General features: G+C 34.7%; 1 protein-coding gene across 6 annotated transcripts in view; it reads right to left on the bottom strand.

The window, feature by feature from the left end:
• Positions 1 to 12,738, bottom strand: part of LOC131437905 (uncharacterized) — a 307,910-nt gene extending 295,172 nt beyond the window's left edge. For 4 of the 6 annotated variants that reach the window (XM_058607561.1, XM_058607562.1, XM_058607563.1 and 1 more), the window contains exon 1: positions 11,610 to 12,738. In XM_058607561.1, the coding sequence (XP_058463544.1) occupies positions 11,610 to 11,661 (52 nt within the window). In that variant the 5' untranslated portion in view covers positions 11,662 to 12,738. The remainder of the gene's footprint in view (positions 1 to 11,609) is intronic. The other 2 variants (XM_058607565.1, XM_058607567.1) reach the window with 1 other exon arrangement.
• Between the last annotated feature and the right edge of the window lie 3,307 nt (positions 12,739 to 16,045).

The raw sequence follows: 16,045 nt of genomic DNA, 5'->3' as shown, positions 1-16,045 counted from the left end.
TTTACATGGAAAAGTTAAATAGCAAACTTTTACTAACATTGTAGCACTATCACTGGCGAAGCGAAACACAAAAGATTCGAAAAGTCTTACGGTCTCAAATAAAATTCCTAATTTTACTATCCGACTTCCGGCTCCGCAATTCCATGCGTTGTGATTGATTTCTTAGTAATGTTTTTACTATCATTATTACTATTATTAATCACAGCAGTTGCGTCTTTTATTGATGATATTACTCCATCGCCACGATATTACTGAGAAAATCTCCACTATTTATCCTCTTATCAACCACTCTAACTGAACATTTTCAGAAAGGTGAATTTATACATCATGAATTCTGCAAAGAGATGAGATATAACGGCTATGAATATTCAATTTCCGAATATAGTATGTTCGAGAATAATATCAGATGTATTCTATGTGTGAACTTTTTCCTTAAATATCTTCGAGGCTTATGTTCGCTAGCGAACTTTTCCAAACTGATTTTTTGCCATTTGATTTTTCATATATGAGTTTGCGAATAAAATGAAATCCTGAAATTATTTAATAAAATCGTCTAGTTCGCAGATCTTTTTTGGCTTTTTGTTTCAATTATGTAGGTTTTAACCTTAAGGTGAAATGTAGCATCATAAAATGCGCGCAAAATTTTATCCGCTTCAGTTGAACGAACCGTCGCACAAAGCATACCAAGAAAAACGGACACATAGAAACAAAAACTTTTCTCAATGATTGGGCGCAGTGGGTTTACCTCTCGTTATATTGGCTTGTAAAAAATACTGGACGTAATGGATTTTGAAATCCTTCACACTTTGAATATATGCTAATTCAATCGTTATTGTTAGTGATTACTCTTACACTAGAGCTATAAATCATGAGTAATTATGAATGACTAACATGAGGTTATATGTATATGTATTGACCAACTTGCTAACCATGTATATGCCTGTTGTTTTTCAATGTTTATCACATTGTTTGTATCACGATAATACTTGGTTTGTGTTTCATTCAGTAGCTTGTCAATGATGAAGTTATAGTTTTGCTATAAAAATTGCTACAATCTAAAATAATACCTGTTATACGATATCACACAACCAGGCTTTATTGCTTCAGCAACATAAATGCATTGAACTCAACAGAATTGGACATTATTAGCATTATAAATGACAGTTACTTAGAAAATAAACGATTTCTTACAATACCCATTTTATTGTATTCAACTCGTTTTTATTTCAACACAAAACCCAATGCTGCATAAATTCGGGTCATTATTTGACATGTAATTTTTGCTCACGATATAATGCCACCGAGTCCACCGTGCATTTCTCACACCACCTCAATACGAAACAGTAGCGCGCAAAGCAATAAAAAAATGCGGAAAAGTTTATGTAACCTTTTTCAAATTTCGGTTGTTTTAGCTAAAATTTTATAATTTTGAGTTGCATTTTCAGATTCTTTGTGAAATTCTGCTACAAACACTACTTCTCAGTTCTAAAATCATCCCCGTGGAACGGAACAGTTACCGTTTATACATTTCAAAAACCAATTACGGCTCGGCAAAGCAAAATTTCAAAATTCTAAGAATACTTAGTTATGATAAATTTGATTTCGAAAACTTAAGTGTTTTTGGTTTTTCGAAAATCGGTCTAGTTTTTGAATAATTGATCAAAAACGCGATTTTCGCATTCCGCTACATTTCACCTTAAGCCTTCGCATCTTCGAGCCAAAAAAAATACCTTGACCTTATGTGCGGGGTTGGGAATCGAACCCAGGTGGGCTGCATGAAAGAAATCGACTTACCAATCACGCTTTACCAGTCCCCTGCAGATCTTGTTATTCAATAGCAATATAAAATCACTTGGCTTTACCGGTCCCTTGTTTTCGGTCCGCAGGGGTCGAAAATAGTGTTCAAAACTCCAAAATTAAACTCGCAGCGATTTCCCGCAGACGATTAAGTTTATGCAGTATTACACTATTTCAACATGGAACTTGCTTCGAATATTTACAAAAACAGTAATTCCCATTTCGATTAAATAATCTCAATTCAATTACAACTCTAGAAGGTTAAAACATAAATATTTCAGTTTTATCAATCGGTAATCGTTTTTCATCAAGTACATCTAATGGTCCCGGAACATTGATCTAATTTCCCTTGTAGTTTACTTTATTCCATTTTATGCTGAACACACAACGATATCACCAGTTCTGTTTCTGTTTAAGACTGATTGGAGATTTTTTTCTGTTGCCTCTTTTGCCGCTTTTGGTGGTATCGAAGTTCTCTGAAACAGTACTTGGTTTGGCAGGTTATTTGAAGTTGTGGTTTGAAGATCATCATCTACATAACCGCAGGTACGATTAATCAACAAGTTCATGTCAACGAGTCGTGGTTTGCAGAAAGCATCATCACCATTCTACCAGAAGACTGCAATCATGCATACACCCGGAAACTTAGTTGAAGAAAGATGTTACGCCATCATGAAGCAAACCCTTGGAAAACCGAAGGGACTGGCAAATTTATAATAAGATTAATATTGTGAGTAAAGTCTTGCGTCTGGTCACTGAGAATACTGTGAAGAATCTAAGTGAAATTCAGTGGAATGCGTGCTTTCTATTTTTGAACAATTATTAAAAAACTAGATCGTTCTTCGAAAAAAGTAAAACACTTAACATTTCGTAACTAAATTTACAACTACTAAGTATGATTGGTTTGTGAAAAATATAAACCGAAATTAAAAATGATGCCTTTCTCATATGAATCATATTCTCATATATAATATTGTGACATTTTATTCAAAATGTTTAAAAAATCAATTCAAAATGTTTCTTGAAAGGAACCAAGGAATTGTTCGTGCATTAACTAGTAGGGTAACGGCACCCTATTTCATCTGAGCTCCTATTTCCATCTCATCCCGTCACCTCATTACTTTGGACATGAATAATATTTTACAACGTACCTGAACCAAACTGTGAAATGTTTTAAAATGATTATAAAAGCTATTGTCACACTTTCCCATTGATAGAAATAATTTTGTATTCTTCGGTGATCGTTTTTTTTTTTCATTTAAAATAAACTCACTTTTCAATTTAGGACACATTTTCGACTCAAGATTTACAGTTCGTCATGTTTCTGATTATCTACTAATCGATTCGTCTCAAAGCATGATCACTATTTCGCCCAATTACACTACCATTGAATACTGGATGACTTCATAATTAGTAATGTTTACTCGACACTTGTTTAGTTAACGATTAAAAACTTCAAAAATTACCCGACAAGTAATAAAAGTCTTCAAAAATATGAGATGAAAGTTTTTCACTTAGTTAACTTGATTGCACTTTGTTTTCATCTCATTTGGTTTCGCAAAGTTGCCAAGTTATCTCATAATGTTACAAAACAAAAAGTGTTTTTCTTCTTCAAATTATCATCAAAAAGTATGTTTTTGGTATCCGTGACATTAGTTTAATTATATTATTGATATTAATATTTCAATAAAACTGTTTCAGCTTTGAATATTATCAGAAAGAGCGTGTTAAATACTATTGAAATAACCAATGTGGCAAATCTAGTAGCACTGGTTTCATTCCGCTATACGTCAACATAACGCTATGAAGTGTGTGTGTTTAATCGGCTGTGCACAGCGATGCCAGATATTTTCATAGAAAATATGTATTACTATGCATAGAAAGTCTATATCTTCTCTATCTGTTTTCACTAATAAAATGGTGTTAATAATAATCAATTATCTGCATAAAAGATTTCTACTTTAACGTTGATTAATTAACTTTTCAAGAATCACTGCAATCGAATACTAATAGATACTCAGAGAGAAAAGTCAAATTTTTTACTTCTCACTTTTTATGAACCTGTACAAATCTGTATTAAATTTAGGAAATCTGTATAAAATCTGTACATTGATTGAAATCAGTAAGCGAACGCAAAAATCTATACAATACAGATAAATCTGTATAAATGGCATCTCTGGTTCTGCATTTTGTTTTAAGAAGGACTAATGCCTAAATAGTCACAATTCTTTTTTTGTTTTTATTTAAAGTTCACCAAATTAACTTTACAGTAAAATTTTAAATTTAAAGCGAAAGGTAACGGAAATGACCGAAAAATTTTTTAAACGTTGAAATGATTTCAAACTAGTTCTAAAAATATCGTGTGTTGTCTTATAGTTGGCATTAGGCCGTTTTTAAAAAGAATTCTGACATTTTGAACCTGAGAGTGTAATAGTGGAATATTTTGTTTTGATTGTTGTCGCCATTACTAATTTATAGGATGAATAAAGGACCAACGATAGGATGGAAAAAACTCTTCTTAATCCACCTAGTGGTGTGATAATGCCTTTCTCTTCTTTCATAACAGTCTCATGAAAATATGTTTCATACTTTTATTAAATAATTTTGGATACTAATTTTGACACCAATTGATTCAGATTGATTCGAGTAGTTCACAAAAGCATGCTTCAGTGTTTATGTCACACAGTCAGCATCATTTTTCCAAACTAGTGCTTGACATTTGCGTTGCCTATTTGTATGAGAACAGTGATGCTAATCTAAAAAAAAGCCTTCTTAGTCCACTTAGTGAAATTTTCATATATCTTGAAAAATCACCATAACCACCATAGAAATATTCGAAATCGAAAAAAAAATTTTGATGCCAAAAGGCTTAGAATTGCATGAAACGTCGAGATTTAGTGTCATCTCGAAAAAAAAAATTTTTGAAAATATCGACTTTTTGGGACTTTTTGGGAAAGTTGATTTTTTCAAAAAAAATTTTTTTGAGATGACACTAAATTTCGATGTTTTATGCAGTTTTAAGAGTTTTGGCATCAAAAAAAATTTTCGATTTTGGAAATTTCATGTACTCCCCCCTATGGTGCTTTTTCAAGATCGAAAATTGTCAAACCTTTACCACCGGGCAGCACCCCTTAAGCATGTCCGATTTAGGTCAAATTTAGCATGAAGGCTTTTTTCGAGGTACTTAAACTTTTGAGCACTAGAACTTTACGAAAATAGAGTTGATCCCAAAATTTTGGCACCCTTATATATATATATATATATATATATATATATATATATATATATATATATATATATATATATATATATATATATATATATATATATATATATATATATATATAAGAGCGGTAAAAATCAACGTGTTTTGTCGGTTACGTCACTTATACCCAGAGATGGCATTTCACCAGAGTTATACACGCTAGAGTCAGATTTTTGCCACACCGAGGATGCAAAAAACGAATCACCGCACAAAGAGGAAAGCGCACTTCTTCTCAGTGTCGAATAGACAGCATTTGAGTGTGTGCTTGTGGTTAAAGCAGCTGGCGCGAGTGAAACACATTCTCTTCGCATGAATCGCTCACACGCGCTCTCGTCTAAATACACCCAAGTGACCACTGGCGTGTGATGGTGAGCGAACACTTCTGTGAACTTCAATTAATAGAGAGTAGATCTGGCCTTGCTATGAAAAATTTGCAAGGAAAACCGAAAATTTTATGATAAATTGTTTTATTTTGCTGATTTTGCGTGTCCACGCTTCATCTACGAAAACCATACAGCAGAGTGCTCACCGGCATGTACACCTCTGTGAAAGTATCTGCATCCACCTCAGAGAATTTATTAGCTAATGCTCTAGCACTTTGGTGCGATTCAGTGGAAGAGGTAAAAGGAAATAAACAAACGCACTCATGATGCGTGCACACTTACACAACAGTGGTGTATAAATGTGAAAGAGAAGAGCTCTCGTTGAAGTTGTCAGTGCGAGGAGAGAAATTTTGCTTGCTCTTCGTCACACAGAGGAGATAGACATCTCTGCTTATACCATCATATATCTGGAACCAAAAGTCACAACCATTTGAACTTTGAACTTGATCAATGGTCCGACAGTAGCTTTCAAACGAGCCCAAGTTTGTTAAAATCGGTTCAGCCATCTCTGAGAAAATTGAGCGCGTTCAAATATCTTCGAAAAGTGCACACACACCTACACACACTCACACACACACACACACACACACACACACACACACACACACACACACACACACACACACACACACACACACACACACACACACACACACACACACACACACACACACACACACACACACACACACACACACACACACACACACACACATACACACACAGAGACATTTTCCGATCTCGTCGAACTGAGTCGAATGGTATATAACACTATGTGTCTCCGAGGCTCCGTTCAAAAGTCGGTTTTTCCAGCAATTCTAATACCTTTCTATAGAGAAAGGCAAAAAGCCTTCTTAGTCCACTTAGTGGAATTTTCATATATCTTGAAAAATCACCATAGGGGGGAGTACATAAAATTTTCGAAATAGAAAAAAAAATTTTGATGCCAAAAGGCTTAGAATTGCATGAAACGTCGAGATTTAGTGTCATCTCGAAAATTTTTTTTTTTTGAAAAAGTCGACTTTTTGGGACTTAGAAAAAATATGAAAATATGAAAAAGTTTACCACCGGGCAGCACCCCTTATATATATATATATATATATATATATATATATATATATATATATATATATATATATATATATATATATATATATATATATATATATATATATATATATATATATATATATATATATATATATATATATATATATATATATATATATATATATATATATATATATATATATATATATATATATATATATATATATATATATATATATATATATATATATATATATATATATATATATATATATATATATATATATATATATATATATATATATATATATATATATATATATATATATATATATATATATATATATATATATATATATATATATATATATATATATATATATATATATATATATATATATATATATATATATATATATATATATATATATATATATATATATATATATATATATATATATATATATATATATATATATATATATAAGAGCGGTAAAAATCAATGTGTTTTGTCGGTTACGTCACTTATACCATCATATATCTGGAACCAAAAGTCACAACCATTTGATCTTCGAACTTGATTAATGGCCCGACAGTAGCTTTCAAACGAACACAAGTTTGTTAAAATCGGTTCAGTTATCTCTGAGAAAATTGAGCGCGTTCAAATTCAACGCCTTTTGTCGGTTACGTCACTTATACCATCATATCTCCGAAACCAAAAGTCACAGCCATTTGATCTTCGAACTTGATCAATGGCCCGATAGTACCTTTCAAACGAGCCCAAGTTTGTTAAAATCGGTTCAGCCATCTCTGAGAAAATTGAGCGCGTTCAAATTCAACGCCTTTTGTCGGTTACGTCACTTATACAATCATATCTACAAAACCAAAAGTCACAGCCATTTTATCTTCGAACTTGATCAATGGCCCGATAGTACCTTTCAAACGAGCCCAAGTTTGTTAAAATCGGTTCAGCCATCTCTGAGAAAATTGAGCGCGTTCAAATTCAACGCCTTTTGTCGGTTACGTCACTTATACAACCATATCTCCGAAACCAAAAGTCACAGCCATTTGATCTTCAAACTTGATCAATGGCCCGACAGTAGCTTTCAAACGAGCCCAAGTTTGTTAAAATCGGTTCAGCCATCTCTGAGAAAATTGAGCGCGTTCAAATATCTTCTAAAAGTGCACACACACATACACACAGACATTTTCCGATCTCGTCGAACTGAGTCGAATGGTATATAACACTATGGGTCTCCGAGGCTCCGTTCGAAAGTCCGTTTTTTCAGCAATTCTAATACCTTTCTATAGAGAAAGGCAAAAATAAAAAGTACTAAAGAAAGAATTTCCTATGATTCCCAGTTTGAAGCTCAAAATTATCTCAACTTACAAGAATTAGTAAAAATTTCCAAATAATTCGAATCAAATTTGAAAAATGATCGCCATTTTCTTTGTTCCTTGCGCGATGCTATTTCGTATTATGCTGGTGTCGCGAGCAAAATTACATGTAAAATGATGAAGCATATTAGTGCAGTATTAGTATTATTATTACTTATGTTTTATAACTATAGATAGTTAGTTCCTGTTTTACTAGCGAACAAAACGTGTCGCAAGCCCACTGCGCTCAATCGCAGAAAATATTCTGTATTTCTATGTGTCGGTTTTGCACGATTCACTTTGTGCGATGGTTCGTTTAATTCATGCGGTTGAAATTTTTTTCGTGCCTTTCGCCTTTCTCAATAGGATGCCGATAGAATTGCTGGAAAAACCGGCTTTCGAACAGAGCCTCGGAAACCGGAGACTGAGTGTTATAAACCATTGGACTCAGCTCGACGAGATTGGTAAATGTCTGTGTGTATAGGTGTGTGTGTGTATGTGCGTGCACTTGTCAATTCTTTTTTCTGCTCAATTTTCTCTGAGATGTTCGAACCGATTTCAACAAGCTTAAGCTTGTTTGAAGATATAATGGTATGAGTGATGTATTCGACTAACTGCAGTTTTCACATTCAATCAACGAATATCGATACACTTAGGCTTATTTAGAAGCTTCAATGTAGTCCCTGATCTAGTTTAGAAAACAAACATTCCCGGTTCGAGATATGTTGTCTTATACATGACTTAACCGACGAAACATAATGTTTTTCAGTGCTTCAAAATCTCTCGACGATGCCATAGTCTTAGACACGTTTGTAAGCTACTATTGGGTTATTTGATAAGTTAACAATACGGACGTTCTACACATAACTGTTCCATATTTTATGTGTTTTTTTTTTCTATATATTCGAGACAATTATGCGTGAAATGATAGAATATTATTGGCTAAGAATATAATCTCATAAATATGATGGCTATGAGAAAGGCATTTTCACACCACTAGCTAGAATAAGAAGGGTTTCAACAAGAATAGAAAGGGGTTCAGAGCATACGGATATGAAATATCTGAGTAATATTTTGATAGTTTTGCATTATACCATTAACGGATTTTACAAACTAATACCAAATACCTTAACGGATTTTACAAACTAAGATTCACTTCCCCAAATGAGCGCAAATTGGCCTAAATGAGGCCAGCCATTTCTGAAAAAAATTATGCGGAAAGAAAAAAATGCGTTTTTGCGGTTACGATACTTTCACGTTTTGCCTTTCTCATATAGAAAGGCTATGCAATCACTGTGAAAATCGACTTTTTAACCGGAGATATAGTACCAAAAAAGTGAAAAAAAATATGCACTCACTTTTTTCAGAGATGGCTGAACCGTTTTTCACAAACTAAGATTCAAATAAAAGGTATTATAGTCCCATAGCTTGCTATTGAATTTCATTTGAATGTGACTTCCGGTTCCGGAGTTATATGGCGTGAAAATTTGAGAAAAAGTTTACACTCAATTATCTCTGGAACGACTCAACCGATTTTTGCAAGCTAAGATAAGTGATAAGTGGAAAATTACCAATTTTTTTAGTATTTTTCCACAAACGATGGTTAAAAACAGGTACAAATCCCATAAAACTGTCTGATAAATTCTTCTAGTTTGCAGAGCTTGTTAGTTTGTGGGCATGAAAAGTTAATTCGGCACTACTGGTTCCCTCTTTCCCTGTTCGAAGAACACCGAAAGTGGAGAAGAAAAACTCCTAAAACTAAATTCACTTCGATTTCTCTGCGATGCTTGAACCGATTTTCACAAATCTTGATTTGAATTGAAGTTCATACTGTCTTTAAACCTAGTGTGAAATTTCATCCGGATCGGACTTCCGGTTCCGCAGTTGCAGGGCGATGAGTGTCAAAGTTTTCAAATCGCCATATAGAGTGGCACTATGTACAACACTGAAAGAAGAAGAAAACACAAAACGAACAAGGCGTGCTTTGTTCCATTTCGTACACGTTGTGTAGTGATGTCAATAATAATAATAATAATAATAATAATAATAATAATAATAATAATAATAATAATAATAATAATAATAATAATAATAATAATAATAATAATAATAATAATAATAATAATAATATTAATAATAAAAATAATAATATTAATAAAAATAATAATAATAATAATAATAATAATCCTATTACATGTGTTATGCTGTTTAGCTTGACTTACATACGCAGAAGTAACAAAAACGCAGGTTCGTTTCGTTTAATTGGTTTAATCGAAATAGAGCATGAGATAGTAAGTATAGGTTTAACTACGTTCAAAACTGATCCAATTTGTAGGTCATATTTGTTGGTAGTAAACGAACCAACTTCGGCTATTCCGTTTATCTGAATCCGGTTTCGGAAGTATTGGAAATAATGATCAAAAACTGCAAAAAGGATCTCACTTACTTTTCTTGGAGATGGCCAAATCGATTTTCACAAACTTATAGGTTCAAAAGAAAAGTCTTACAGTTTCATACGGAATTCCTTAATTTGTTGTGGATACTACTTTCGGTTCCGGAACTACAGGGTAAACAGGTTTTATAGAGTTTGTAAGATTAGATCCGAACAAATTATCCTATTTCTATTCAATAAACAGTTGATTTTGCGAATTTCACGATCATATTTATGATGTAATGAGTAATGTGAGAAAGGCATCATTGCACCACTAGGTGGATTAAAATAGGTTTTTTTCTTTGGAACCGGCAGTGTTCACTATAAGCCATTCCAACTTATATGTAATCGTATATTTCAAACGAGTGTACGATCTTCTAAATCCGATCAAGTATCTCCAAGTAAATTCAGCGAATGAGAGCAAGGAGCTATCTGTCAAAAACAAGCGATTTCAAGCGTGCAGTGCAACCGATTATTTACAAACCAATTGTCGTATGTTCGAGCCCTGATCTGGAAGGATTGTTAGTGTTAATAGAATTTCAGCCTAGTGAAGCTTATGCACGTAAGAAATTGAATGCCAAATCAAACTTCACCAAGAGAATGTAATAGTATGGCACACAGAGAATGTAATAATGATTTCTAGCTAGGTCGGTGGTTTTTTAGATAACAGTGTGTTCCAAAAATTATTTATATAAATTCTGGATGAATTTTTCAACCAACTATATTATTTAAACTACTTAAGAGAATCAAACTGGAAAGAATTGACGAGTGAATTAAAAACGAGATAAACCACTTTCAAAAACGTTGCCCTACAAAACGGCGCTCTTTTATTATATATTGCCTGTGAACACAAGTTTTCGGATCCAAATGATCGTTATACGATAGAAGACGAAATAAAATCAAATTAAAAGTAAATTTTACCCGGACAAAATAACCAATTGCAATCATACCGTCAAAATAGGTTAATTTCAATCATTGCAAAACTTCATGTAAATAGCTCAGGATTTTATTGAAACTTAGATTAGATATCCTCTCACGTACAGAAAATCCTGATTGCCCATGCCTAATTGAATTAAAGATTTTGAAATATTATCCCTTAGAAGATGAAGTAGAAAAAAAACGTACACCTAGCAGCCGCATGCGGTGTATTCCAAATAAATCCACACAATATAGCAACAGATATGCGCTCTCGGTGCCTTATATCAAACAAAACGCTTATTTCTATTATAACAAACAAGGCGAAAAATTTATAATTCTGACACATTCGAGAGATAAAGGTATAAGACGCGAAATTTCCATATCTCACCTCCGAAAAGTAAACAGAATAATCCAATTTTTATGGTGCTGAATTTATCCATGCTCGGTGCTGCTCAGTCAGCGCTGATCTTGCTAGTTTAGAAGAACGGGAGTGAGCTTCCTGAATTTTCACGGCTGCTGTCCTCAGGTGGCTACAAATCCGTAGGCTTACAGATGACTTGCTATCAGACACGCACGTATTTCACGCACCGCACACCGTTCGGGCTTTTCTAAAGCGATGCCAGGACACACACGTGCGAAGAAAATTGAATAAACATCACTTGTTTTGCCCGCGGCATGAGCTCACGCTAGCTATTTTTACTACACCGAAAGCAATTCACAGTTTTTACACACTATATGCGATCCGATCTAGGCACGGAATCAAATTTTGCTCCAAATGCGTTCACTCTGTAGCTACAATTTAATACTTTTCCAATTTTATCATTCCTACAGGTAGCCTCAGGTGGCGCGGGTGGTGACGATAGATAGACGGGCGAGCAACACGACCAACACGTACAACGGACTGACAGATTCAAATTTATCAAAACAAATTTGCTGCGATATTCACTATTATTTCAGCTTTCACCAACACCAACAATGCACACACGAATGGAAGGAAATTTATTTTATTCCAATTTCATTATTCGCTATTCGCATTTTCCGATTTTTCTTCCGTGCTCCCGCACCTAGTAGTCGACGTAGTTCGTCTGAGAGAAACTCGAAACAGCTGGGATGAAGATTTTCCTCGTTGCTCTGTTCTGCACTTGGCGGCGTTTTTCGATGACCATCCCACAAACACACACCACTCGCACTATATGTAGACCGAAGGCCAGGGCAGCCGGTGCCAAAGTGTATCACGAGATCGTCGGTAAAAACCGAAACCTTCTACCGGCACGATACTACACTTCGCACTTTCAAACTAAACCTGCAGCTTTGTGTGAACTAACCAGTCCAAAATGTGTGCGAAAAGGCTCAAAATTGCCAATGGCCAAATCAGATAACAAATCGTGACCAGCGTTGCGATAGCAAACAGGACTCAAACACGAAATATTCACAAACAACTTCCTACAGCGTGGGGGCGCGAGAAACATCAAAATACATCCGCTCGTTTCGATTTCTAAAACACGACTAAAAATTCCGCTCCTACCGGAAATATTATCTGCTCTAGAACGAACCAACTCTCTCATCGCTATGCTACGTGTAACATAACACAAGAATCATGAGGAATCCTTCACCTTGACGTACCGTTGCTACAGTCGCATTGCTATACGGCCTCGAGAGGAACCCCCCGGTCGGCTCGTCAAACCGAAGGAATATGTTGCGCAACACAAACCGAACTCTCCATGTGAAGCATAACAACCCGAGTCGTTCCGAATACCGACGCGTCGTCGGCTCGGTTTTCAGGGATCTACAGAGAGCGCACTGAAGCATAACTGATGAACACTTGTGCTTGGAGAGCCAGTCCGAACAAGCAGCGGGAAAGCAAATTTGCGAGACAGCAGCAACGTTGGAAACGCACCAACCTTCCCGAACCCACACTCTAGTCAGTAGGTCAGGAAAAATAAATGATACCGACCGTAATTGAAGGTGGCTCCAATGCCTGTCGTCGTATTGTCGGAATCGTCAGAGGGAACCGGTACGGAGGAAGCATACTAGCGGGAAGCTGGTGCTATATTTCTTGCTTCAGGTTATGTTCAACAGAACCCGCTTCGAGATGATGGCTTTTCATCGAATCCTGAAACCACACGAGTACTGATGCTTTATCCACAAATAGATCTATCGAAGAAAGGACATCCATCAGCATGTATTGTGAGAAGCTGGATCCTAATTGGTATCTGTTGGTTCATTATCTATTGTTTGATTCAAATGACTAACGGTACAAGGCAAAAGAGAAGCCATACCTTCGGTTTCTAGTCTGCAACATTTTCACTCCTGAAAAATAGATAACTAAATGATTGGAACATTATTTCTTATGACTTTATTACGAGCAAAACTACTGAACCAGTATCCCTAACGCAACTAGCATTTCCAACGTGTTGTTCATCATTAAATCGCCCTATCGTTTTGCTTATCTCGTTAGAAAAAGACTTAATAATTATTGTATAATTTCAACTTCATGCGGCTTTATGCATCGATATCAGAAAACGTCAGTATGTGTGCTGATGCGTGCAGGTAGTATCACCAGCAGCTACAGTTCAATTTCCTTACGATCGGACTTACGGATTAATGCATATCCGTTTACCGAAACTATGAAAATCGAAAACAAACTCCGGGCAATACATTCCTTTTGTGGAATTTGGCCTTTCTGTTTCAACAGACTTCGCAGCCGGTTCTTAGCGTACAGAGTCATTGCATGGCTGGTACTACGATCCTTTTGACACTAAAGGTACGATTACATTAGCCAGTTTATCTGCACAAACTTGTGCAGTTTGACTGTAATATAGTGTAATCGGTTCGCAGTTGTCTGCAAGCAGTCAAATTCAGCTTGACTGTCCATCTGTATGCAGTCAAAGTGTGCAGATTATCTGTGACAATGTAATCATAGTGTGATCATAGTCGACAGACAACCAGTTGATGACTGTACAGACAAATTTGACTGTTTCTGAAACTGTTGTGCAGAAGTTGTCTGCCACAGATTCTATGACAACCAAAAACTTGTTTATTTCATCCAAACACAAAGCAAAACGTTCCAGCACCAGTTTGAGAAGTGAGTACACGTGGTTTTCCCCAAGAGGGTTGGTTTCGTGATCAATTATTTTCTAATGTGTAGAAACCAGATTGTAATAACAAACCAGTTTTAATCCACCTAGTAGTGTATTGATGGCTTTCTCGTATTACTCATATTCTCACATTCTCATACATGTGGTATTCCTCGAAATAATTTTTATTGCTTCTTGAAAGAAAACAAAAAAAAATCAATTAGCACAACCAACAACCAACAAAATGAAACAGTTTTGCTATTGATGGTACTTCTGCAACCGGTGTAAATGAAGTCAGTTCGAATGACCACCTGTTAACATGACTTACAAACTGTTTTCATTTTAGTCAATTTTATAAGATTTTATATGATTCGGCCATCGTACTTTAAACGACGGTTTAAATTTTAAATACTTATAATTTTGGAAATGGCAAAAATGAAATTTAAAACACTTGCATCCGGGCAAAGTTTAGAAGCTCAGGAGTTTTGGCCTTTTATTTGAACCTAAATTTGTGAATATCGGTCAAGCGACCTCTACGAAATGTGAGTGAGTTCCATTTTTGAGTATATGACCACTATTTCAGGAACAGAAAGCCGGGAATAGCCCAAGGCTCTTTGTATATGATGCCAGGGCTCTTTAGTTTTATACACAAATATTGTTTATTTTACAAAAAAGTACTTAAAATCGATCGAAATCGATTAACGAGTATTGGACCCCAATTCTATCGCTTAACCACGTGTACTAACTTCTCACCGAACCGCGTTGTCAATGTCGTCATTTCCGGTCGAAATAATGAAGCTTATCGCATATTTCGTAGAATTCTTAATAGAAATTACTACTGAATTTTCCGAGCTCCTCCTTCACGATAAAGTGCAATGGATCTCCAGAAGCATAGTACTTTAACGTTTTGCTTTGTACTTGGATGAAATAATTATGAAAAATTAAATAATGAATTAATGAAAAAAGTATTAACTACTCCAAATTAAAAAATTCTGAACGGTAACAGAAAATGTACTTATTTGAAATATTTTTCTAGATTTTGTAAATATTTACCGAATTTCCAATAGCTTATCGTTCGTTCATTAGTTCGATAATTGCATTGATTACAAAGCGTTTGGTAATAAAAGTGGGGATCTGTCAAAATCTGAACTCTTACCCAAAGCGAATTCATACCGTTATACCATATTTGAAAGAGCTTGGACTGGATACAACCTTCCCAAAATTTCAACTCTTTAATTGTCATATTTACGGAGGTAGGATGATTCTATGGATTTTCATTGCATTTGAATTTTGAATCTACCACTTCATTTACAATTTATTGAAAATGTATTTGTTGCGTGAAAAATACTTATTGTCCACAAATTGCCAGAAAGATGGTCACTATTTCGACTTTTTTTTCACATTCAAAAAAAAACGTTTCATTTTAACAAAAACCCGCTCACTTCATATTTGGGTGATAAATGATTTTTAGACACATCGAAGAGCTTCGGTTTCATATTTTTTAAAACTGTGGAAAAGTTCAGTATTTGAAATTGTCTAAAATAATAACCAATCCACCATGCGTCTCCGGGCCTCGGAAAATTTTTCTAAAGTTTGAGCGATTTCTATACCTATTTTTGATATTTATAAAAAAGGTTAAAAAAACGGAGCATTTATATTCCTTCTTTAATTGCTTCGAAACACAACACACAAAGTAACAACGCATCGAACTTCTGTTTGTGAGATCAGATCGATATTTTATCATAAT

This window comes from Malaya genurostris, chromosome 3, assembly GCF_030247185.1.
Source record: "Malaya genurostris strain Urasoe2022 chromosome 3, Malgen_1.1, whole genome shotgun sequence".
Taxonomy (NCBI): domain Eukaryota; kingdom Metazoa; phylum Arthropoda; class Insecta; order Diptera; family Culicidae; genus Malaya; species Malaya genurostris.
Note: the sequence above shows the minus strand (reverse complement) of the source record. Positions and strands in the feature narration are given on the sequence as shown.